At 45.3% G+C, this 26,382-nt stretch overlaps 1 protein-coding gene and 2 long non-coding RNA genes across 9 annotated transcripts in view; 1 reads left to right on the plus strand and 2 right to left on the minus strand.

The window, feature by feature from the left end:
* Positions 1 to 13,501, minus strand: part of GPATCH8 (G-patch domain containing 8) — an 85,014-nt gene extending 71,513 nt beyond the window's left edge. For 2 of the 7 annotated variants that reach the window (XM_083407429.1, XM_083407432.1), the window contains exon 1: positions 13,351 to 13,414. Coding sequence is in view for 2 of the 7 variants with exons in the window: in XM_083407426.1 (XP_083263552.1) it covers positions 13,351 to 13,395 (45 nt within the window). In the remaining 5 variants the exon portion in view is untranslated. Of the gene's footprint in view, positions 1 to 11,048; positions 11,080 to 13,350 lie in introns of all 7 variants that reach the window. The other 5 variants (XM_083407427.1, XM_083407426.1, XM_083407428.1 and 2 more) reach the window with 5 other exon arrangements.
* LOC310662326 lies at positions 4,861 to 9,181 on the minus strand. Its single transcript, XR_014504263.1, has 2 exons — positions 8,609 to 9,181; positions 4,861 to 8,377 (listed from the first exon to the last, which is right to left on the minus strand). It is a non-coding gene; the product is annotated as an uncharacterized lncRNA (long non-coding RNA).
* A 2,430-nt stretch (positions 13,502 to 15,931) lies between the features above and the next one.
* On the plus strand, positions 15,932 to 25,692 carry LOC310661723. The gene is made up of 3 exons (XR_014504102.1): positions 15,932 to 16,001; positions 20,980 to 21,085; positions 25,563 to 25,692. It is a non-coding gene; the product is annotated as an uncharacterized lncRNA (long non-coding RNA).
* Positions 25,693 to 26,382: the final 690 nt, after the last annotated feature.

A 26,382-nucleotide genomic window follows, 5' to 3' on the forward strand; every position in this document is an offset into this window, starting at 1 on the left:
GATGGGTGCCAACCAACTATTGGTAGGTAGTTTATTAGTCCATGGAGGCACCTACTTTAGAGAATTACATGGTGTAATTTGCCACATCAACCTGTCTGCACAGCAAGATCTTCCTCAGAGGCTCTTCTCTGGGTGCACTTGCAATCCAAAATAAGGTAGGCAACAATACAGAGATGTGGTTACCCCTTTGTGAAATTTTCACTCCAGGGAGCCTCACTGTTCATATATCCACTGGTGTACATGGTTCTCCCTCCCATTTAATCCTCAGAACAATCCTATGACATATTTTAGGCTTACAGGCAGTGACTGGCCCAAGGTCATCCAGCACCATTTTTGGTCTGGAGGGATTAGAACCCAGGTCTCCTGAGGTCTAGTCTGAAACTCAAGCCAACATATTAGCTCCTTTAGAAATGTATTTTTAAAGTGTCTTTTAGGTACTAGTACCATTTTATCTTCCTAGGCTTTTAACCTTTGATTTGTGCTTTTATTTCTGTTGTGACTGTTCTTAGTACATTGGAACCTCTACTCATGTTCCATGAGGTCCGTTTGTTAGTCGATCCGGGTCACTGGGAGAAGCGCTGTTCTGCGCATGCACATTCGGCGGCGGCACTGTTCTGCATATGTGCAGTGGCAGCCGCTTCTGTGCATATGCAGTCAGCGGAAGCTGCTTCTGCGCATGAGCAAATCGCGGCAAACCCGGTATTTACTTCCGGGTTTGCAGCGGTCACGAGTCGGGGCGGTGGTAAGTCGAGGTTCTACTGTACTGCCTCTTTTACTGTTGCAAACTTTTGAAAATTAATTACCACTACTTTATTGCATTCATGAATTGTTGTAAACCACCCTAGAAATTTTTGAAAGGTGTTATGTGTTAAATTAGAAAACTCTTATATCCTCTTCAGTCATTAAGTTCTCTAGGAATAAATTCTATTGTTTCACCATTCCTTTTTTGCCCAAAACCACTGCGAAAAGCATCTAGAAATCTCTTTAGAAGCAGCCTGCTACACAGTGGCGAATAAACTCAGATTTCCCTCTCCTGCCGCTGTCATCAGCCTTTCCTCCATTCTCAACCACTGTGGCTTTTGCCTACCTTCCTTTCCCACATCTAAGAAGCCAAAGCCAAAAACTCCCCTCCTTTTCAGAATCTCCACAGCCTGATTTTTGCACTCTGACTCCCTCGTCAACAGACCATCACCTCCTGTTTAGTCTCTTCTTCCATGGGCATCTTGCCTTCTAGCTGTACTGTACCTCCCTATTTTATTCTTGAGGTTCATCTTTAGCCTCTGTGCTCCTCACTTGGGTTTCTGATTTTGCTCTACAGCAGCTTCAATTCTTCATGAAGCTTTCCTGGCATTATCCACTCCCTTCAGCCTGTGCAAATTCAGCTTGTGTTGGCTCCCTTTGTTTCCTTCTCCCACGCCCACCTCTGTGTCTTCCTACTATCCTACACAGTGCCTATACACAATGCTGACACAGCCTCTCCAAGTCCCTCTTCCTTTGCAAAAGCCTTTCTTAAGCCACCCTCACCTCACTTCGCTCTCCTAGCCCATCCTCACTGCTTAATAATCAAAGCCTGCCTCTGCCTCTCTTCCCTGCAAACGTTATTGCCTTGCCTATTAAACGGAGCTGAAAGCCCTTCAGTGGGAACTGGTTGTTTTTAAGTTCTATACAGCCCTTAAAACATGGCTTCACAAATGCAGCTACCAAGACATGGAAGAGGGGGTGGACAGCAAGAAAAGAGCTGGAACAAACGAGACAGTCATAAGATAGCAGAAGAAACATGGGAGCTACAGCAGGAGGCATCACTGATGGAGAGGCAATCTGCTTGCTCCGCACCTGTCCCCTTCAGTCAGTTTCTTTGTCTTTGCATACAATAAAGGTGGAGTGGGGAATGATTGCCCTACATTTCAAATCTGCACTACAGCAGCATTATGTGAGCTTCAAAGAGTTTTGCAGCTTGACCTACTCAAAACGAGGCTTGGGTACCCTTAAAAGATGGGGTTATAGAGGAAAAATCATATCCAAGAAAGCAGCAAGATTCTCCTACAATCCTAAATCTGTCAAGATTTACCATGCCGTGTGTGTGTGTCCCTCCCATTGTCTAACACCGCTGCATAAAAAATAACTGTAGCCTCAGGAATATAATCTTCATTCCGTTACATTATCCGGGTGGAAACAAATAATGAGCAATCAGGTTTCTGTTTAAGGCTGCAGCAGGAGGCAGCTTTCCTTTCTGCTGTTATTACACATTCTGTCTCTACAGTTTGATCAATGGAATAAGGCAGAATGAGGCCTGACACTGCAGTAAGAGGAATCCCTTGCAAGTCATTTGTGCATGAAACCTGCAAGCACAGAGAAAACTATGCAACCCAAGAGCTCAGTTTTGGGATGTCGCTCCCAACGCACAGCCTGAATGTAAAAGTGCAAACTGTTTTGATGTTTATAGTCAAAGGTATAGGACAACTGCGGCTTCCCCCAAAGCAGAAGGGGATCTGGAACCCAGCAAGAGACATAAAAGGCTGAGAGGAAGCATCATAGTCTAGGCAGGAAAAGCTCAGTAAGTCCAACTGAGCCACATACAGACAGAATCTGGATGGCAGGGGGAGTCAGCTTGCTGCTGAAGGTTCGATCCAGTTATTAGTGGAGATGAGATGCTGTAGGCTTGTCCGTATAAGAGCTTATGTTGAATCAATAACCCCGGAACTGGTTTTTTGCTTCACGTTTCTTTAAACAATTCAGAGATCATCCCAAGGCGTCTGAAAGTTCAGAACATGGAAATTAACTGAAAAAACTTACTCTGCTTACTAAAGTGAACAGCTGTGGAGCTAGTACCTTTTGTAGGTGGAGCTCAGCGCCTCTTAGAGAAGCTACGGATCCTGAAAGAAAGCTAGCAAGGGTGTGTGTTTGAAGCACCCTGGAATTTGTTGTTTGCTTAGGCAAGGATTGTTCTGAAGATAGCAGGCCCTAGATCGGTAAACAGGCCCTGAGTATACAAATGATAGCAAGTGTGTACTTATAAACTACAATAAAAAATGGCCCTGAACTGAAGGTGAAAAAAGGACTTAGAATCATAGAATCTTAGAGTTGGAAGGGACCCCAAGGGTCATCTAGTCCAACCCCCTGCAATGCAGGAACCACAGCTAAAGCATCCATGACAGATGTCCATCCAAACTCTGTTTAAAAACTTCCAAGGAAGGAGGGTCTACCACTTCTCATGGGAGTGTTCCACTGCTGAACAGGTCTTACTGTCAGAAAGTTTTTCCAAATGTGTAGTTGGAATCTCCTTTCTTGCAACTTGAAGCCCCTGATTCGAGTTCTGCCCTCCAGAGGAGGAAAAAACAAGCTTGCTCCCTCCTCCATGTGACAGCCCTTATGATATTTGAAAGTGGCTATCATATCTGCAGGGACGCGGGTGGCGCTGTGGGTAAAACCTCAGCGCCTAGGACTTGCCGATCGCATGGTTGGCGGTTCGAATCCCCGCCGCAGGGTGCGCTCCCGTCGATCGGTCCCAGCGCCTGCCAACCTAGCAGTTCAAAAACACCCCTAAGTGCAAGTAGATAAATAGGGACTGCTTACCAGCGGGAAGGTAAACGGCATTCCGTGTGCTGCGCTGGCTCGCCAGATGCAGCTTGTCACGCTGGCCACGTGACCCGGAAGTGTCTGCGGACAGTGCTGGCTCCCGGCCTATAGAGTGAGATGAGCGCACAACCCTCTGTAGCAGCGACAGCCTGTCTGGCTTCCTCGGCAATCTTTCTTGTTTTTGCAGTCTGGCAAGACTGGTCCGTACGGGCAGCAGTACCTTTACCTTTACCTTTACCTTTATCATATCTGCTCTCAGTCTTCTCTTTTCCAGGATAAACATTTCCAGCTCCTTCAAGCGCTCCTCGTAAGGCTTAGTTTCCAGACCCTTGATCATCTTGGTTGCCCTCCTCTGCACACATTCCAGCTTGTCAACATCCTTCTTAAATTGTGGTGCCCAGAACTGGACACAGGATTCCAAGTGTGGTCTGACTAAGGCAGAATAGAGTGGTACTATTACTTCCCTTGATCTGGACACTATACTTCTGTTGATGAAGCCTAGAATAGCATTAGCTTTTTTTGCTGCTGCATCACACTGTTGACTCATGTTAAGTTTGTGGTCTATCAAGACCCCTAGATGCTTTTCACATGTACTGCTAGTAAGCCAGGTGTCCCCCATCCTATATTTGTGCATCTGGTTCTTCCTGCCTAAGTGCAGAACCTTACATTTGTCCCTACTGAAATTCATTTTGTTAGCTTGCGCCCAGTTCTCCAATCTGTTAAGTCATTTTGAATTCTAATTCTGTCTTCTGTGGCATTAACTACCCCTCCCAGTTTGGTGTCATCTGCAAATTTGATGAGCATCCCCTCAATTCCGTCATCCAATTCATTTATAAAGACATTAAACAACAACAGACCCAGGACAGAACCCTGCGACACCCCACTTGTCACTTTTTCCCAGGATGATGAGGAATCATTAATGAGTACTCTTTGGGTTCGGTCAGTCAACCAGCTACAAATCTACCTAACAGTTACCTCTTTCAACCCACATTTTACCAGCTTCCTCCTGAGAATATTATGGGGAACTTTGTCAAAAGCTTTACTGAAATCAAGATACACTATGTCCACAGCATTTCCCTGATCTACCACGTTTGCAATTCCATCAAAAAAAGAAATCAGATTGGTCTGGCATGACTTATTTTTGAGAAACCCATGTTGGGTCTTAGTAATCACAGCATCATTTTCTAAATACTCACAGACCGACTGCTGAATTATCTATTCTAGGACCTTCCCTGGTGTCGATGTCAAGCTCACCGGTCAGTACTGTAGTAACCTGAGTCTTCCTTTTTCTTCTTTTTGAAGATGGGGACAACATTTGCCCACCTTGTCTGTAGGGACCTCACTTGTTCTCCAAGACAGGGAGTCATCTATCACCACCACTCGTCTCCTCCTCCTCTGGGGAGTAGCAGGAATCATTCTATGGGCTGTGCCTTCCAAAGGCTGCTTGGAGTGTTCTGAGGTCTGCTTCTGTCATTCTCGAGTCTTCCCCTCTTGTTTACTAGAGCTTATTTTGACATTGTTGGGATAAATTACAAAGGCCGGAAACTTATGGTTTGAATACTTCCTACTTCTTCCTCCCAGCTTGTCATCTCTGGGCTGCAATTCCCTTTCTCTAATGTTGTCTCCATGGAAGGTAGCAAGTACGTTATCACCATACTCATCCACGATCAGCAGCCTTGGATCTGATGGGGTTAGATCAAGAATGGAAAAAGACTCCTCCAAATCCATCTCCTCCTGTCTCTTTCTCCTCTGGGGAGTGGCAATAATCGTCCTATGCACTGTACCTTTCACAGCCACCTTCGTGACTTCTGAGGTTGGAACTGCTGTCCTAGCTCCTCTGGCCCAGAATCCATGGCCAAGGTAAGAGCATGGAAGCGATTTTGCAACTCTAATGAAGTGTGTTTTGTGACTGTCCTACTTCTGTGCATCACATTTCTCCAAGAGTTAGACCATGGGTCAGCAAACTAAGGTCCATGGACCGGATCAGGCCCAATTGCGTTCTGGATCCAGCCTGCAGACGGTCCGGGAATCGCCATGTGGATCGCCAGCACGCACATTCTTTCCCCTCTCCCTCCCACAGCGGCAGCGCCAGCACCTCCTCCCTCCATCCTCCTGGCTTCTCCCTGCCCTGCCTAGAGGAGGAAGGGGGCTGGGCTTTGTTGGTGCCAGCAGCAGCAGGTCGCCATTTTAAGCAGCCCCTCTCCAGAGCCATTTTGCACGCCGCTCATCGTCCCTCCGCTGCTGCCAGCCACTGCTGCTCGCAAGACACAGGTAAGCAGCCACCGGGGCTCATGGTGCTCTTGCATCAATTCCCCCCCCCCAAAAAAAAATATAGTCCAGCCTTCCCCAAAGTCTGAGGGACAGGGGACCAGCCCCTGCTGAAAAAGTTTGCTGACCCCTGGGTTACTCTTGCAATGGGCAATCTTTCTCCACCCTGGGAGCACCCCATCGCATCTTGGTGCTCAATCCCAGTCAACTCAGTTGTATCAAGTAACTCTGCATGTTGTCCTGTTGCTTGAGGTGTGGTTAGACGGGCCTCAAGTTGCTGCACCTTCTCTCCCAGCATGACAACCTGCTTGCACTTGCTACAAGTCTACTGTTACTTGCTCTCTGGCAGAATGACAAACATGGCACAGGTGTTACAGGTCACTGCAGCAGCTCCCTTGCCCTCCATGTCTCTGGTCCTTTGCACACCAAGAGACAGAACTCTGGGCCTTCCCCTGAAACTCCCCCATAAACGTCCTTGCAAACGCCCCTGTTTGTGAGCTCTGGTTGCGAGATCCCAAACTGCTGCTGGTTGTTAACTCCTCCCTCAGCCTGGCTTCCTCTGAGCTGTAACTCCTCCCCATCAGATCCTGTGTTCCCACATAGCAATCAGCCACACATACCCTCAGGCTCCAAAAGACACAAGCTCACTCTCTTCAGTCTCCTCCAGCAATTCTTGTCCCTGTTTGCAAGGTCCCAGGATCAGCACTGAGCTGGGTTTGACTTGTGTGGAGGCAAGTTTGAGAATCCTTGAAAGAGGTAGGACGGATACAGCTTTTTTAACACAGAGATACATTTAACTCTTTTAATCATCTGGTGTTATCCAGAACCACTCTTAAGCATTCACACAGGAGTGCCCAAACCAGTTCTTTAACAGATAGTCAATGGGGTCACATTCATCTTCTCCAGAGTTTGGCTCTCGTACAGAAGAAAAGAGAATGCAAGGCAAGGACCAACTTCTTTTGTGGGTAAAACTTCCCTGTTGAAGGCAACTCACATTTGCCTGGTCACCTGCAGGATGTTTGCTAGCCTGCTTTTGACTCACTGACTCAGTTTATGTTGTGATTATATAGTTTCTGAAATCAAGGTTACATGATCTGTGGGTTGGGCCAGCATATTTCCAAACTTGGAGAGTTCTTGAGAGTCCCATGGACTGCAAGAAGATCAAACCTATCCATTCTTAAGGAAATCAGCCCTGAGTGCTCCCTGGAAGGACACACCCTGAAGCTGAGGCTCCAATACTTTGGCCATCTCATGAGAAGACTCCCTGGAAAAGACCCTGATGTTGGGAAAGATTGAGGGCACAAGGAGAAGGGGATGGCAGAGGACGAGATGGTTGGACAGTATTCTCAAAGCTACCAGCATGAGTTTGACCAAACTGCGGGAGGCAGTGGAAGACAGGAGTGCCTGGCGTGCTCTGGTCCATGGGATCACGAAGAGTCGGACACGACTAAACGACTAAGCAACAACAAATTTCCAAACTTGCTGGCCTAAAGGGATTTTTCACCTGCTATTTGCTCATGATATAAATGAAATACCCCATTCTCTTTTAGGCACTAATCATCAACTTGGTACATGAGGGCAGGTGGGCTAGTAAGTTTTGTTGCCTTCTTTTGTAAAGGTCACAAACATGTTTTTAAGAAGAGAAAGACTAGAAGTTAGTTTGTTTTTAGGTGGTAAACATTTTCAGACTAGGCAACAGTCTTTTCAAGAGATTACAACGCTGTAACCCAGAAAGCTATTCAGAATTGATGGTAATGCCTCACAGACTCTGCAGAAACATCTGGCATGCATGACAAAAACAGACAAATTAACCACATTATTTCCACACTATCTATGTAGTTGCAGGGTGAATTTAAGGTAGGAATATAATGGGAGAAGGGCAGACTTTCTTCTGCAAGGTCCTAATACAAGCTGTTGCAATATTCTAGCAATATTCCTGGAATCTCAGTACGATTAACATTTTGCTTTACTGTTATTATATAGCGCCATCAGTATAGTAGGTGCTTTAAACAATAAAATAAGCAAAAGCAGTAGACCCCTTGAACAAGGAGCTTACCTCCTCAATTTTAACGCTGACGGACACAATATAAGGAAAAGCAAAATGATAAAGATGGGGGTAACAAGGCAGGAATATTAATAAATTTTGTTACATATACAATGCGTGAAGAATTTGCAGGAGTAAAAACACAGAACCAACTAAGTTTCTGGTGATTATCCAGACACAGGAAAAAGTAAAGAAGAAATGACAGGTAGTAGGAGACCTTTGTGTATCTTAGGGTGGAAAAGTGAAGGTCAAGGACAGAACTATGAAGAGACACAGGCAGGCTATAGAAAAGTTTAAGCTTCCTATAAAGGCATACAAATAACTTTAAATAGTTCGAATCATTAATTTTTTTCTCTATGCATTAGCCTACCCTACAAACATATATTGCAAAACCTTATCAGAAACATAATTCACCATAATAAATGCAATGCTTAGAAGACCCAACACATATGACTGAAACAAGATCCTAAATCTTCTATTTCAAATACACTATACAGTGGTACCTCGCAAGACGAAATTAATTCGTTCTGCGAGTTTTTTCATCTTGCGAAGCACCACTGTGTATTGACGGTTTCCCATAGGAATGCATTGGCGGTTTTTAAAAAAAGGCGCAAGACGTTTTCGTCTTGCGAAGCAAGCCCATAGGGAAATCCGTCTTGCGAAGCAACTCAGAAAATGAAAAACTCTTTCGTCTTGCGAGGCATTCGTCTTGCGAGGTACCACTGTACTCAGTTTTTCCATACCTCATTCTTTATCCTGACAATATTTATTAAATTTGTTCATATACTGTATACCACATCCCAAATTCTGAACAACCAATTTGTCACTGAGGGTAGATTCTCTCCCCACCTGTTTACTTATAGTGAACAATCGTTCTAGTAACCACTAGAAGAAATTAACAGGAAACAGGGAGGGAGTAGTAGTAGCATTACTGAAAATTGCTCAACAGATAAAACCATATTACAATAGGTCACTGGCAGTTCTTATATAAAGATGATTCGGCGAATGCTTTGTGCACCTTAGACTATACAGTATCATTTTGGTGATGTGCCAACTTCAGCGGCTCCCTGTCCATTCGAGGCCGAATGCACAGTGCTGTTGTTGACCTTTAAAGCCTTTTACGACTTGAGACCAGAGTACCTGAAAGATTAATGTGTGGAGACTAGCCAAGTCAGCTCTGCTCTGCCTCCATAGCCAGAGGCAGTAATGCTTCTGAATACCAGTGGCTGGAAGTCACAGGAAGGGAGTGTTCTTGTGCTGCTTACCAGTTTCCCACTGGCATTTCGTTGGCCTGATCCAGCAGGCTGTTCCTATGCACCAACCTAGGCCATAAAATCATCTTTTGAAGACCTTTTTAGGGTGCCCTGCCAAGAGATGAGGTATGATAGGGGTATACTGGGGGAAGGACCTTCTCAGTGGTGGCACCTCAGCTACAGAATGCCCTCATCAGGGAGGCTTGTCTGGTACTTATAATTGTTTATCTATATCTTTATATTTTTAATGATATAGTGGTATGTGAATATTTTTATAAATAAATTAAATAAACTAAATATGTCATTTTAGTGCCAAGAAGATGCATTTTTATTTTTATAAGCCTTTTAATCTGCTCTAGTCAGTTTTATCTTTGCAACTTTGGGGGGGGGGTGCTTTTAACTGTTATTGGTCTACCTTACAGTTTTGGTTTTTTTGTTTTTAATCTTGTTGTAATCCACACTGAAAATTTAGTTATAAGGGAGCCATGTATATGCCTTAAGTATATTACATTCCTAACCTTAACAACTGAGGATCATCATGAATTTAAAAACTTATATAAAATTATTGGTCTTTTTTTTTACAAGAGAGTCTTAGCTCAGTCATCCTCTGATGCCGCTTCCGTTATTATCACCACAACTTGTGTCCCTGTACCATCTCTCCATTAAGCATGAATTTGCACACACAGAGCTTCTGCTTAAAGATTTCGTGAGAACTGGCTAACTAAAGATATTTAAATGCTTTAACACACCCACGCAAATCCTTGCCACATTAAGTACAATGGGATCTTCTATTAGAATAAGCGACACATCTTTTGCTATGTTTATACAGCTTGATAAATATAAATGGTCTTTCTTTTGCTTTCTCAAAACAAAAACACAATGCTGTGGTTCTCTTTTGAGAAAACACAGAGAAACCATCTAAGGGAACCAGTTAAAAAGCAGGCATGACTGGAAGTAAAAAGGCAAAGGTAAAGGGATCCCTGACCGTTAGGTCCAGTCGCGGACGACTCTGGGGTTGTGGCGCTCATCTCGCTTTATTGGCCGAGGGAGCAGACGTACAGCTTCCAGGTCATGTGACCAGCATGACTAAGCAGCTTCTGGCGAAACAGAGCAGCGCACGGAAACACCTTTTACTTTCCCACTACAGTGGTACCTATTTATCTACTTGCACTTTGACATGCTTTTGAACTGCTAGGTTGGCAGGAGCAGGGACCGAGCAACGGGAGCTCACCCCGTCACGGGATTCGAACCGCCGACCTTCCGATCGGCAAGCCCTAGGCTCTGTAGTTTAGACCACAGTGTCACCCGCGTTCCTATGACTGGAATTAACCTGGGGTAAATAAGCTCCAACTTAGAGCATTTCAAGAGAGAAATTTTTTTTGAGGGGACTTCCAAGACAATTTGACCATTACATCATACCACAGAAGTGGCAAAATAGCTACCTAAAAGATTACCGTATTTTTTGCACCATAACACTCACTTTTTTCCTCCTAGAAAATAAGGGGAAATGTCTGTGCGTGTTATGGAGGGAATGCCTACGGATTTTCCTCCTCTAAAAACTATGTGCGTGTTATGGTCGGGTGTGTGTTATAGAGCAAAAAATACGGTAATATGAGGATGCAGTATACTCCAGTCCAGTATACAGCCCCTTAAGTATACTACTTCCATCACTATACTATATTTCAAAGAGAGCAATCCCTCAGACTACTGGATCTACAAGTCCAGAGTCAAATTTCTAATCAGCAGTTAATTATGTGGACCCTGTCAAGTCACGATCCTTCTGTTACTTTCCAAATTAAGTGCTTTATAAGTTCCTCTGTTTGCCTCTAGGAAGAACTAACCCTATACCTTGATGGTGTTTTCAAAAATTAACTGTTTAATTGAAACTACTTCTTTAAAAAGCTTACCATCATCCTACAATCCTGTGCAGCATCTCCCCTATGGAGGACAGATAAGAGGGGTGGGGAGGGGGGTTAAAGAAATAACCATTCAACTTGAGGATAAACATGGCTTCTTCAGATCTAAAACAAGTTCAGAAGCTCCTACTGCTGCAGAAAGGACTTCAAAAATGACTTCTGCATAGGCAGACCTTGCATGCCAGCCGCCATCAGACATCTTATTTTACAATTATCTATGCTAAACTGTATTTTCCATGCACTGTCCCAGTTACCTTGAAGATCCCTAAATCCCTCTTAATCGGGTTGCTGGAATGACTGCTATTTTCATATAGCACTAAAAAAGGAGCTGAAATCTAACAAAGCAAAACAAAAACACCCAGACACAAACAAACCAACAATATTGTGCATCAGTCAGAATCTATCCGCTGACCCAAATTTTCTGTTAACCAGGATATGCAGCTGTAATGCAGTACTTTTGAGGCTGCAAAAGGGTTTGTTTTCATCCAGATAACAGAAAGCCACCCCCCCCCCAATATTTATGCATTATTCAATGCTTTTCCACAGTGCTAGTATGCTATAGCAAAGATGCCCAAACTTAGCAAATGCCAACTAGTTTTAAGAGGCAGAAATCTGAACGGTGCAAATGGACAATGTAAGTTTGCATATGAATGTTTATTTCCAAAGGAACAGATTGTGTTTACTTTAAGCTTTTGCAGCCTATCAAGAAGTAATTTGCAAGGAAGGCCTCTGTCAAGACACCTGTCTAATATTATGCAACATGCATAATTATGATTTTCCTATCAAATTAGGCCATCACCATGAGACTCAGTGACCATAACCATCTGGAACACCCATCTAAAGATCAGCCACTACTACTAATGCATACCAAACGTAGTATCCTCAGTAAGTCCAGTAACTGACAATCTAAGCTACCACTCTGTCCCCACACTTTCCCCTTTGGGGCTGGCAGGAGAGCGACAAAAATCACAAGGAGAATCCTGAAGTTCTCACAGAACTTCACTCTCTCCAATTTCAGTGGATACAACTGGAAATTATACCCTAAAATTGCCTGTTCAATTATCGTCTAGCCAGAAAAAAAATAAACAACAGCCAAAATAAAAAGAGGTGCACGCAATCCTTCATCCAGATACCTGCAGGGCAGGGATAGTATTGAACAGAGCTCTGACAGCTGGGGCTTGCTTCCCCATCCTCATTGTTCCTCTGTGTCAAGAAAGCAAGAGTCAGGTAAAAAAAAAAAAAGGAGAGTTGTCCTCTTAATGTAAAGAGATATGACCTCCCCCACTTGACCAGTCAATATGGCCAGGGCCTTATTTTTCTATCATGTGCCGCACAATCTCAACGTTTCGTTTTCTGTACTACCATTCTCACCTCCTCAAAATAAAAAAGGAGACCCTTAGACAAGACACCCAAAGCACCCACCAAAGACAAAAAACAGATGTTCATATTTACTTGAAACTTATTTGTGAGCAGAAAGGTAACAAAACTCCCATAGTTGAGCTAGGGCACCACACACACACACAAACACACCATATCCCTATCTACAGGAGGGAGTTACACAATAAAGAACAGTAACTGCCTGAAGACGCTCATTATTCTAGACACCCTTTTTTTTTGTCCTCGGAGAGTGACAAGGAGGGGAAGGACCGGGAGCATCGTAAACTCCGTAATCCTAGGGCTGGAGAGTGGGGGGCGGGGAACAAAATAGGTACTTTCAAATTAACCTCCGATATTAAAAGTCAGGGGAAGGCGGCGGAGTAAGACGTGGCTGATCCTCCCTCGAAGCCCCCCCAAAGACCTGTTTTCTTCCCCGGATCTCCTATGGCAACGGATAGGAACGGCAAAACAGGGAGTCGCCTCGCCTTCCTTGCTGCTGCTGCTGGTGGAGGAGCAACACAAGGGAGCGCATCTCTCGCCATCCCACCCAAATCCTTGAAGGAGGCCCAGATCGGAGGAAAACCAGCCTGGGGAGAGGGGGAAACACCAGCCAGCCCCACCGCACCTGGCTGGGAGAATGGCGGGCGGGGGGCAGGGGAATACTCGGGAAGAGCCAAAGGGGCAGGATTCGCACACATATCTCAACATCCAAACAAGTTTTTTGGGGGGGCAGATGAGGGGGCCCCCCTATTAGGGCGAGGCCTCAGCAAACCTAAGCTGGGGGAGGGGGTAATAAGGGGGAAATTGAGGGGGGGGGGCTTCGCCACTTCCCGAGGAGTCAAGGAAGACGAGGGATTCAAAGAGGCCAAAGCCGGCTTCCCCTCTCTCTCTCTCGCCGCCGCCGGACATCGGTTACCTGGAAGTCCCTGTCCTCGTTGAAGCGGGAGAACCTGTCCGCCATTTTGCCTCGGTTCGCCTCTACCTTAGTCAGGAGACTGCGACGAAGGAAACGGGGGCCGTACGCCGCTCGACGTGCGCGCGCCCGCCCGACGGCGGATCTCGTTTCGCTTTGTGCGCGCGCGCGCGCAGAGAAAAAGAGCAAGAGACGCCTCAGAGAGTAAAAGGCTTAGCGGTGGCTCTCGACTTCCGGGTTCTCTTCGGCCGCCTATGGAGGCAAGCCGGGATTTGAGCGGAGGTGGAAGTGGCTGCAAAGGAGCTTCTTCTCGTTCTAACTCGGGTCTCGTTCCGAGTAAGGGAATTTAATTTAATTTAATTTTTTACAAGTCAACAATGTGCCAGTTGTTTTTTTGCACGCGGCTGGATGCCGCGTTTGGACTGCGAGAAGGAGGATTTAAATAGATTGGCCTTTGCTGCAACCTCGAGGGTGTTTTGTGATTTCCGGCCGAAAGAGCTTCAGCCCCACATGGCTGACCTACAACAGAAGCGGTGGTCTGACATGCTGTGGTAACCCCCGCAGTCTGCAGCACTATAACGTCAGCAGAAAAATAGAGCAGTTTCCTGGGGCTGGCAGGGTGTTTATATCTTTTTTAAAATTTACAATTTAGAATACTCATTTAAGCATCCTTAAAATATCAATGACTTCCCTTCTCTTTCCGTGGTTCATTCTGCATATCATAAATCCCTGCATATTTTACATAAACGAAACCATTCAGTATTCCATTATTACATCCATCAAAACGTATTTACACTGTTGGGTTTATCTTAATGCTGCCAACGTTTTCAAGTGTACACAATTTCCCCCCATGTATTCAATAAACATTTTCCAATCTTCTGTAAACATATGTTCTTCTCTTATTCTATATGTTAAGTCTGCAAGCTGCGCATATTCCATCAGCTTAAATTGCCATTCTTTTTTTAGCTGGGACCTCACGCGTCCATTGCAGCGTGTGTGTTTTTTAATATTTAAAATTCCATAAAATTGCTTTTTATCTTGAGCTGGAAAGGAAACTCATGTCCAGTTATGCTGCCTTTATCGGGGGGGGGGGGGTGGATGCAGGCAATCACTCAGTCGTAGTAGCTACGCTTAAATCCTGGGTTTTATCATTCGTTTAATTTGTAATTGAGTATGGCTCAGGTCCAAGCTGTCTGAAAGGCTCTGTTCCCTTCATACGAACCTGACCTGTTTTGAGAACCTCAGGGAGGAGGCCCTTCTCTCACTCCTGCCACCCTCACAGGGACACTTGGTGGGGACGCAGGAGAGGGCCTTCTTGGTGGTGGCTGCTCCCAGACAACATGGGAACTCCTTCCCTAGAGAACTTAGACTGGTTCCCTCCTTGTTGTTCTTCTGCCAGTGGGTGAAGATCTTGTTCCACCAGGCTTTTGGAAACTCGCTGTTTTAATGAAACAGCCGGCACCGTGTGGTCTTTATTGTAACTGTCTGTATGTCTTAATTCCATTATGGTTAATAATAATAATAATAATTTATTATTTATACCCCGGCCACTCTGGGCAGCTTCCAACAGAACACCAAAATACAATAACCTATTAAGCATTAAAAGTTTCCCTAAACAGGCCTGCCTTCAGATGTCTTCTAAAAGTCTGGTAGTTGTTTATTTCCTTGACATCTGATGGGAGGGCGTTCCACAGGGCGGGCGCCACTACTGAGAAGGCCCTCTGCCTGGTTCCCTGTAACTTGGCCTCTCACAGTGAGGGAACCGCCAGAAGGCCCTCGGCACTGGACCTCAGTGTCTGGGCAGAACGATGGAGGTGGTTTATATATGTTTTTAATTATTACCCCTCCCCTTATATTTCTAAGGTGTTCTTATTTTATCTGAACGCCACCTTAAGTCCCTGTCAGGGAAAATATAATATATATAGATCAATATATAATAATAATTTTAATGAGCAGCTCATTGATCTGATTTCTTTTTCTTTTAAAAGACTTCAAAATACCCCTGGAGGTTCTTTTGTTGTTGTTTAAAAAAAGTTCTCTAATATACTCCTCTATGAATCAAACCCAACACCACAGACTTCAGAAATCTAATCGGGCCTGAGAATCACGACAGCCAGGACTGTGTGTGTGGCTTTTCGCCCAGCTCCTAATTCCCAGTTTTCCCGCTAGTTGCTCTCAACACATTAAACCATGGGTGGGCAAACTAAGGCCCGGGGGCCGGATCCGGCCCAATCACCTTCTAACTCCGGCCTGCAGACGGTCCAGGAATCAGCGTGTTTTTACATGAGTAGAATGTGTCCTTTTATTTAAAATGCACCTCTGGGTTACTTGTGGGGCCTGCCTGGTGTTATTTTACATAAGTAGAATGTGTACTTTTATTTAAAATGTATCTCTGGGTTATTTGTGGGGCATAGGAATTCATTCATATTTTTTTTCAAAATATAGTCCGGCCCCCACAAGGTCTGACAGACAGTGGACCGGCCCTCTGCAGAAAAAGTTTGCTGACCCCTGCAATTAAACACCTTCCCCTTTCTCTATTGAGAAGATACATTTTTTTAATATAAAAGGCCGCCACTGTCCCTGTCACACCGCCATGCTTCATAAACATTTTCTGCCTCTGGTTGAGTTCCTTCAGAACGCCTCAGTGTGTTCAGGTAACCAACGCCTGAGGTAACCCTCTTAACATGTCACCTGGCTTCTCCCAAAGATTGTGTACACGCCCCACCATCACCCATGTAGCCATTACAAGCATTTTGGACGGCTCCCCTTCTCTCTCTGCACTGCTCTTTCGAAGAAGGAGCCATAGGTCTCAGACGACAGTGCGTTTGACTGGGGAATTTTATCACCGTCTCCTCTGAAGTTCGTCCTGGGTCCAGCCCACCCATGAGGCCAGGTGAGGCAACTGCCTCAGGTAGCAGGATCCACAGAACCAGCACATCCCAATGTCAATCTTTATTACCGCCCAAATTCCTGGCGGGTGAGGCACCATTTTGGGGTTCTCCTCAGGCGCCAAAATGTCTTGGGCTGGCCCTGGTAAGTCCTATTGCAGTGATGGCAAACCATGTAGACACCGAGTGCCCAAACTGCAACTCAAAACCCACTTATTTATCGCAAAGTGCCAACACGGCAATTTAACCTGTATATCTCATTTTTCGTGTGCGTTTCACGTTTCTTCTTTATGACTGCTGTTGTAATAAATAATCCTTCATAAAAGTTACTGCATTACATTCTTCATTAAATTATCTTTCCCTTGATATATAATTTTATGGTTATAACTCAGTGCTTTTTTCTCTCTTAAAAAATGTTTAGGGGTACTCTCATTTTGACTCAAGAAAATCACCACCGGGGAAAAATAAACACAGTTCAAATCAGGGGAAATAAATACAGTGAATTTCTTCTCCCGTTAAATTCACAAAATGTTTAGGGGTATGCGTCCCCTTGCGTCCCCACAGAAAAAAAAAACACTGGTATTACTCCAAAACAAAGTGGTGTTATGAGCCAACAAACCTCGGAAATACAGGAGGTTCCACAATTTTGGCCGCTAGTGTACACTGGAGGGCTGTACTAAGAGCCACCCTCTCCCAATTTTTAATATGAGATAAAAATCATTGGCTGCGTGCACACATACAAATAAATATAAATAAATACACCCAGCCAGATGGGTGGGGCATAAATTTATTATTATTATTATTAGCCGTTTCCTCTGTTGGCTTCCGTGGGAAAGCCCAGTGAACATGTAAACCCAGCAGCCCCTTCTTAGGTTGCCATCTTTATATGCTTACTGACCTGGGAGTTAAGCCCTGCTGAATTCAGGGCGGCTTACTCCTGAGTAGGAAAAACAGACTGGCGGGAGGCCCTGATGCATCAAAAGTCAATGCCTGCTCAGCCCCTCGCTCATTTGCCAGGCCCTGGTGCCGCAGGCTTTGAATGGCAAGCTATGGCCCTGCTGGGGCAACGGCATGCATGCCCACAGAGAGGGCTCTGAGTGCCCTCTCTGGCACGTGTGCCATAGGTTCGCCACCACTGTCCTATTTGATTCAGTGGGGCTTATTTCCAGCTAAGCAGGGCTAGGACTGCAGCCTGCACCCCACTGAGCATAGCAGGGCTTTTGGGTAGAATGAAACATTTTCTATCCTGTCTTAAAATATTATTACATGTCCCTCGGTTCTGAGTGTGAGAATGATAGGGGCGCAGTTGTACGCATGAGACCATACCTCATGTTACGTTTGCTTCAGGTTGAGCGTTTTCAGGTTGCGTCCCGCGGCAACCCGGAAGTACCGGAAACGGTTACTTCCGGGTTTTGCCGCATGCGCAGACGCGCAAAATGACGTCATGCGCAGAAGCTGCAAATCGAGACGCGCAGACGCGGATTGCGTTCTGCTCATGTTGCGATCGGACCTCTGGAACGGATCCCATTTGCAGCCAGAGGTACCACTGTATAGTTTTATTAGGTTAGAGTGAGTTATTTAATTTCTATACTGCTTAATATATTAGAAATGTCTCTAAGCAGTGTACAAAGAACTGAAACAACCAACAACTTAAAATACCCAGTTACATATACTTTTTAAAAAAATATCCAGTTACATATACAGTGGTACCTCAGGTTACATATGCTTCAGGTTACATATGTATCAGGTTACGGACTCCGCTAACCCAGAAACAGTGCTTCAGGTTAAGAATTTTGCTTCAGGATGAGAACAGAAATCGTGCTCTGGCAGTGTGGTGGCAGCAGGAGGCCCCATTAGCTAAAGTGGTGCTTCAAGTTAAGAACAGTTTCAGGTTAAGAACTTAACCCGAGGTACCACTGTAGACATGTTACCTTAATGCAAAGTGCCTAATATATATTAATAAATAATATCAATTCATTTTCTTTCTGACACATCCTCCCTCTCAGCCTCCAGGTTCTCACTCAGGGTCCAAACAAACTCTTGGCTCACCCACAAAAGTCTCACAACGAGAATAGTTTTTGGTCTCAGCGGACATCACCCTAATCTTTAGACTTGCTTTTTATGAGCAGGGCCAAGATGGATGTTACTTCCTTTAGGCTGCTCATAGCTGTGTCCCATTCAGCTGCGCTCTGCACACCCATTTCCAAGTACAGCTGGTTTGTTGAGTTTCCATGGGGGTCCAAAGAATGGGGAAAGAGCCCCCCATGACTCACAGCTCTTTCTTCACCCTCTGTCCTCTCTTCCTCCTCTGGCTGCTTTTTCCACTTATATTCTGAAGGTTCACACAGCTTAGACACAATGTGTGTAGAAGACAATAACAGCAACATCATAAGCAACACTGTGGAAGCATCTGCCATGGTATGGGCTTTGCTTTTACAAACTGTACTGTATTGTGCTATGAAAAAATATAATACAGTATCTTGCATCTCTGCTGGGGTTATGGATGTGGATACACTGAAGACTAGGTGGAGCTGAGGATTAAAACCTTCCTTGAATGTGTTTTGCAAGCCAGTACCCAGAGGCTATATCTGCCAGTGACTTGCCTTTTGAGAGTTAGATCAAGGGGGACGAAGGAAGTACAGGAGAAGGGTGTCAGAGAACAGAGGATGGGTAGAACTATGGGAATGTGGAGAGAGAGAAAGAGAGTGTGCGGGGTTTAATTTTTCCTTTGATTTGTTTCCCCACCTGTTGGTGGGTTCAGGTGGTTTTTCTATCTATTCTACAACATAAAACCCTTTCCCTAAAAACTCTTCATTCTATCAATTTAGAAAACTCTTCTCTCTGTGTGTGTTGCTTTAAAAAATGTTTAGGTAAAGGTAAAGGTACCCCTGCCCGTACGGGCCAGTCTTGCCAGACTCTAGGGTTGTGTGCTCATCTCACTCTATAGGCCGGGAGCCAGCGCTGTCCGCAGACACTTCCGGGTCACGTGGCCAGCATGACAAGCTGCATCTGGCGAGCCAGCGCAGCACACGGAATGCCGTTTACCTTCCCGCTGGTAAGCGGTCCCTATTTATCTGCTTGCACCCGAAGGTGCTTTCGAACTGCTAGGTTGGCAGGCGCTGGGACCAAGCAATGGGAGCGCACCCCGCCGCAGGGATTCGAACCGCCAACCATGCGATCAGCAAGTCCTAGACGCTGAGGCTTTAACCCACAGCGCCACCTGCCTCCCTAAAAAAAAAAAATGTTTAGGGGTACTCTAATTTTGACTCAAGAAAATCACCAATGTATAGTTCAATTTGGGAAAAATCAATACAGTAAATGGACAAAAGTACAAAGATTCACAAAATGTTTAGGGGTATGTATCCCCTGCACCCCCCCCCCCGAAAAATACACACACACATACACACCACCCATCTGTTGACTGGGTTGCCTCAGCCACTCTGGGTGGCTTCCAACATAATATATAGAAACACAACAGCAGCAGCAGAACAGCCACAAATCAAAACATCCCAGTACAGGGCTGCCTTCATATGTCTACAGAAGATTGTAGAATTATTTATGTCCTTGACATCTGGCAGGAGGGCGTTCCACAGTGCACGCACGACTACGGGAATCCAAGGTAGATCTTTTAGAACCCTTTTCCTAGAAACTCCTTAATTCTATCAATTTAGCAAACTTTTATCTATGTTCCACTAAAACCTTGCGGCCTCCATGTATATACCACCCATGTCTTAAGCCACATTCTACACTAAGGTAAAGGTAAAGGGACCCCTGACCATTAGGTCCAGTCGTGACCGACTCTGGGGTTGCGGTGCTCATCTCGCTTTACTGGCCAAGGGAGCCGGCGTACAACTTCCGGGTCATGTGGCCAGCATGACTAAGCCGCTTCTGGCGAACCAGAGCAGCACATGAAAACACCATTTACCTTCCCGCCAGAGCGGTACCTATTTATCTACTTTCACTTTGACGTGCTTTTGAACTGCTACACTAGTTTAGTCCAAATAAGGCAGAGGTAATGTCAGGAAGCACAGCTGACTAGTGGCTGATGGGAGAAATATCCGTTCTTGACAGAGTCATGCCCCCTCCCTTGGGGATCAGGACCACCGCACTGCAGGGGCCAGGAGGGCTCACATTGCTCCTGGATGCACAGGTAGCGGCTGTGGTCTGGGATGGGTTTTCTCAACTTCAGTTTGCATGGCAACTGCTCCTGCTGCAGGAAGACAGGGATCAGCTACTGTCATTCATGCTTTGGTGACTTCTGGATTAGATTACTTTAATGAGCTTTATGTGCAGCTGCCCTTGAAGATGTTCTGGAAACTTCATCTGGTTCAGAATATGGTTGCTCAGCTGCTGACAAGCCTAAACTGTCACAAATGTATAATGCCTGTTCTAAACTTCCAGCTCAATTTAAGGTGTTGATCTTCAACTTTTAAAGCCCTAAACCAGGGGTGAGAAGTCTTTTTTTCGGGCCAAGAACTGCATTACCCTAGTGGAGAGCTGTGGGGGTTTGCATTCCAGTAGTCACAGAATTGTAGAGTTGGAAGTGACCCAAAAATCATTTAGTCCAACCCCTGCCAAGGCCAGAGCCTAAAGTGGACAGGGCCAGCTCCAGTCCCAATCACAACCTTAACAGATACACTGGCACACAACCACACATGCACAGAAGCATACAGCCTTAGAAACAAGGTCATATGCTCAATTATTAGTAACGCCACTCAAATTTCGCCTTCCGTTTTCTCTCTAGACTTTTTTGTGTACAAAGTATGAAGCAGCTCATAACCTATTATCTATCCTGACTGTGCAAAAAAATGAAACAAACTGAGTGATCCCAGCGGAAGAAAGCAAATAATGTAAAAGCACAACTGAACAAGCCCTGCCTTAAAGGTAAAGGGTAAAGGGACCCCTTGACCATTAGGTCCAGTCGTGACCGACTCTGGGGTTGCGGTGCTCAACTCACTTTATTGCCGAGGGAGCCGGTATACAGCTTCCGGGTCATGTGGCCAACATGGCTAAGCCGCTTCTGGCGAACCAGAGCAGCACACGGAAACACCGTTTACCTTCCCGCCGGAGCGGTACCTATTTATCTACTTGCACTTTGATGTGCTTTCGAACCAGTAGGTTGGCAGGAGCAGGGACCGAGCAACGGGAGCTCACCCCGTCGCGGGGATTCGAATCGCCGACCTTCTGATCAGCAAGTCCTAGGCTCTGTGGTTTAACCCACAGCGCCACCTGCGTCCCCAAGCCCTGCCTTACATCTATTTAAAACCTTGCTTCAAAATGGAATTGCCTCCTGAAGATAGCATGAATGCAGTTGTGAAATGCATGGACTGCTTTTTGTAGATTTGCAAGCGACACAAGTCTGCAGGGGCAGTTTCCGAGCACAATTCAGAGTGTTGGTGCTGACCTTTAAAGCTCTAAATGGCCTCAGTCTAGTATACCTGAAGGAGCGTCTCCACCTCCATCGTTCTGCCCGGACACTGAGGTCGCAGCGGTTCCCTCGCTGCGAGAAGCCAAGTTACAGGGAACCAGGCACAGGGCCTTCTCAGTAGTGGCACCCACCCTGTGGAACGCCCTCCCACCAGATGTCAAAGAGAAAAACAACTACCAGACTTTTAGAAGACATCTGAAGGCAGCCCTGTTTAGGGAAGCTTTTAATGTTTAATAGACTATTGTATTTTAATATTCTGTTGGAAGCCGCCTAGAGTGGCTGGGGAAACCCAGCCAGATGGGCGGGGTACAAATAAATTATTATTATTATTATTATTATTATTATTATTATTATTATTATTATGTCTTTGCGTAGAGCAGAGATGCAGAACCGTGGCACTCCAGATATTATTGGCCTGCCACTTCTATCAGTCCTAGCCAGAATGGCCGACGCTCAGGGGTGGTGGGATTTGTAGTCCAACAGCATACGGAAGTAGTTGAAATTGCACATTAGAGTCGTTCCCCTCTCAGCTGCTTCTTGCTGAACAGTTGAATGTTGAAAGGAGACCCAGAGGGCATGATGAAATCTGTCTATTGTCATGTCCACCCACCACAAGCCTGCCCCAGATGATCTGAGGGAACACCTTCTCTGACATTTACCTCTCCATTCTTTGAGATCTAGTACTGAGACTTTGGGTGGATGCCTTCCTAAACAGAGGTTAGATTATCCTCAACAGTTGATGAAAAAGCACCCAATTTTTTGCCAAATCAAGCATATGTAAACATAATTATATTCTTACATATTGCAGCCACAGTACCTCTCTGTCCTCTTTTCATATTTTAAAAGATAATGAGTTGGATCCAGACTATCTTAACTAGTACAGTGGGACACATTATTCACCACTAGCTTTTCACAGTGATTTCAGTGAGTCCTAATTGAGACTAACTGAGGCTATGTACACATTACTGGCTTAAAATGCAGAGAGGTTGTTAGTTGCGCCTCAAACTAAGAGATGCCAGGGATTAAAATGGGGCCTCCACCACCGTCGCTCTACCACTGAGCTACATTTACACTGAGCCTCTTGGGCTTGCCGATCAGAAGGTTGGCGGTTCAAATCCGCTCAAGGGTGGTGAGCTCCCGTTGCTCTGTCCCAGCTCCTGCCAGCCTAGCAGTTCAAAAGCACACCAGTGCGAGTAGATAAATAGGTACCACTCTGGCGGGAAGGTAAACAGTGTTTCTGTGCACTCTGACACTCGTCACGGTGTCCTGTTGTGTCAGAAATGGTTTAGCCATGTTGGCCACATGACCCGGAAAGTTGTCTATGGACAAACGCCGGCTCCCTCGGCCTAAAAGCGAGATGAGCACTGCAACCCCATAGTTGCCTTTGACTGGATTTAACCATCCAGGGATCCTTTATCTTACCTTACACACCGTCCACACCAGATAGGGGCCAGGGGTGTCATCACCTGATGTGCATCATCTCCTGCCTGGTTTCCCCACACCTGAAACCCCCCCCCCCAAAAAAAAATCCTTTGTTAATGAAGCTGTCTTACGTTTTCAAACTGGGTGGGTTTGAGAGAAAACACATCCGTATTTATTGAGGAAATACAGGATACATATGGATTGTAGCTGACGTCATGTGTATAAGACTTCAAACAGCAGCGGTGGGAACGCACTGGAGCCAGAGTAAATGGGAATATGTACACAGCCTTAGTCTGGATCCAGTTCAAAACTTTCATGAATGTGGGTTCTTGTATATTATGTGGTGAAACTCAACACACTGGAGCAACATGCCTGCTTTAAGAGTAAATTTGTGTGGGTGACTCTTCCACCTGCTGGCCTTGTACGGAACATATTTTCCTTACGCACAGCAGAGGACTCTCCATAATCAGCCACACAAAGACAAAATCTGGAGGGCTTAATCTATAGCATTGCTTTGGCGCCCCCTGCAGCAGTGTGGCAGCTGGGGTCACGCCACCCTATAACCCAGGCTTCCTCAACCTCGGCCCTCCAGATGTTTTTAGCCTACAACTCTCATGATCCCAAGCTAGCAGGACCAGTGGTCAGGGATGCTGGGAATTGTATTCCCAAAACATCTGGAGGACCGAGGTTGAGGAAGCCTGCTATAACCACTTCTGATAAATGTATGATTAGTTCTTTGTTGTGTAAATGTAGGTTACTGTCGTCAAAAATATATAGGAGCGCCAACTGGGATGTAGGAACAGTGTGATAGTGTAAGATTTTATCACCCTAAATACCAGAGACCAAAATGGTTGCACTTGGTCACCCATCAAAGGCAATAACAGGACCATTTCCAAACAACCTCTCCAACATCTAGGGGGTGTAAATGGGTCTATCCTTATAGAGGTCTAATAGACACCCTATTTCAAGCCAACCATTTCCAAATACTTGATTCCATCAAATGGGTACACTACCACCTCCCACTGGACGCGGGTGGCGCTGTGGGTTAAACCACAGAGCCTAGGACTTGCTGATCAGAAGGTCGGGGGTTCCAATCCCCGCAACGGGGTGAGCTCCCGTTGCTCGGTCCCTGCTCCTGCAAACCTAGCAGTTCGAAAGCACGTCAAAGTGCAAGTAGATAAATAGGTACCGCTCCGGCGGGAAGGTAGACGGCGTTTCCGTGCGCTGCTCTGGTTTGCCAGAAGCGGCTTAGTCATGCTGGCCACATGACCTGGAAGCTGTATGCCGGCTCCCTCGGCCAATAAAGCGAGATGAGCGCTACAACCCCAGAGTCGGTCATGACTGGACCTAATGGTCAGGGGTCCCTTTACCTTTACCCCTGTATCCACTAGGATTTCTTTTGGGAATTTGTATCTTTTAATTTGTGACATGACAGATGACGAGAGCCTCTATCTAACGAATGACAGCTGGTTTTAAGAACAGGAGCAATTTAGAAATAGGAGCCTCTGAAAAATTCGGTGAATAAGACAAAAGCCACACCTGGGAGAGCCCCACAAAGTCTGCTCACTTGCCCTGATTGAGGATGGATTTTTCATAATCACAGACACCCACTTAAGCGATCCTAAAACTTGAACTTTGCATGGAATAGCTCGGTTGGTTTAGATCAGGCATAGGCAAACTCGGCCCTCCAGATGTTTTGAGACTACAACTCCCATCATCCCTCGCTAACAGGACCAGTGGTCAGGGATGATGGGAATTGTAGTCTCAAAACATCTGGAGGGCCGAGTTTGCCTATGCCTGGTTTAGAATAGTGGGGATGATAACGCCAAGGTTGCAGGCTCAATCCCCATTTGGGACAGCTGCATGTTCCTGCAATGTAGGGGGTTTGCGTTAAGTTGTGGGTGAACATATCAGACGACACAGCGATTCTTCAAACAGCTCTTGTTTATTCACAGGCCAGAACAGAACTGAACCAGCCAGCCTGCTTATACAGAGCTCCACTACAACGCAACAGTAGCAACTTTCTGTAACTATCCAATTACTGAAAGTCACTTTCAATCCCTTTTTTGCATATGTGGACCTGAGTGAAAACTATCTACAGTATCCCCCTGCTGGCCCAGGGTGAGAACTTCAGTACATAACAGTTCGACTGCATGATCCTCAACTCTATGAATTTCTATGAATTATGGACAAGAGTTAGACTCCACCTCTTGAACCTTCCTTTGCTCTGCTTTGCAGATTCGGTTGTGTTCTCTACCAGACAGCAATGAAGAAGCATGTTTGTATGCCTACAGTAAGAAGTAAGAGTTTATTTATTCTTCAGTTATTATGACGAGCAGAACAGGACTGGGTGCTTGTTGCTGAAGGCTGAAATATAGAAGTGACCTGAACTTTTTTCCCCTTTTAACCCTGTTACCCTTAACTCTTTTAAAGCACTCAAAAGCATAACGGACATTTCCCCCTTTCTTTTTCTTTAGTATCTGATGGCAAAGGAGGGAAACAGCCCTAGAGGAGTAGAATCTCTGCTGTGAGCACTACAGTCCTGTTCAGGGAAGTTTTTAATGGTTGATGTTCTACTGTATCTCTAATATTTTTTTGGGAGCCGCCCAGAGTGGCTGGGGCAACCTGGTCAGATGGGTGGCATATAGCGTATTTTTCGCTCTATAAGACGCACCACACCACAAGACTCACCTAGTTTTTGGAGGAGGAAAAGAAGAAGAAAAACATTCTGAATCTCAGAAGCCAGAACAGCAAGAGGGATCGCTGCGCAGTGAAAACAGCAATCCCTCTTGCTGTTCTGGCTTCTGGGATAGCTGCGCAGCCTGCATTCGCTCCATAAGACGCACACACATTTCCCCTTACTTTTTAGGAGGGAAAAAGTGAGTCTTATAGAGCAAAAAATACAGTAAATAATAAACTTATTATTAATAATAATACGGTTAGTTGGCTGGTTGGCCAACTACATGGTAACTCAGGCCTAATTTCTGATGTTTTGAGTGTGTGCAGCTCAGCATGAGGTCTTTGCAGTTTTTTTTGGAGGGGAATAAACCTTTATTAAACAATCAACATTAACTTACACAACAACAATACAATATATTCATCACACAACACAAATCTTACTACATACACTTACTTTACAGAAGAGAAAAAAGAAAAGGATAAAAGATTAAAGTAAATAAAACAAACTTCCGATTATTCTCATTGTACTATTTCTTATTTTGTTATTATACACACATTGCCTTATTGTTGCTTTTTGCTTTCCCAAGTCTTATCCAGGATATTCTATTGCTTATCACC

Source organism: Podarcis tiliguerta (genome assembly GCF_965153285.1).
Source record: "Podarcis tiliguerta genome assembly, chromosome: 13".
Classification (NCBI taxonomy): Eukaryota; Metazoa; Chordata; class Lepidosauria; order Squamata; family Lacertidae; genus Podarcis; species Podarcis tiliguerta.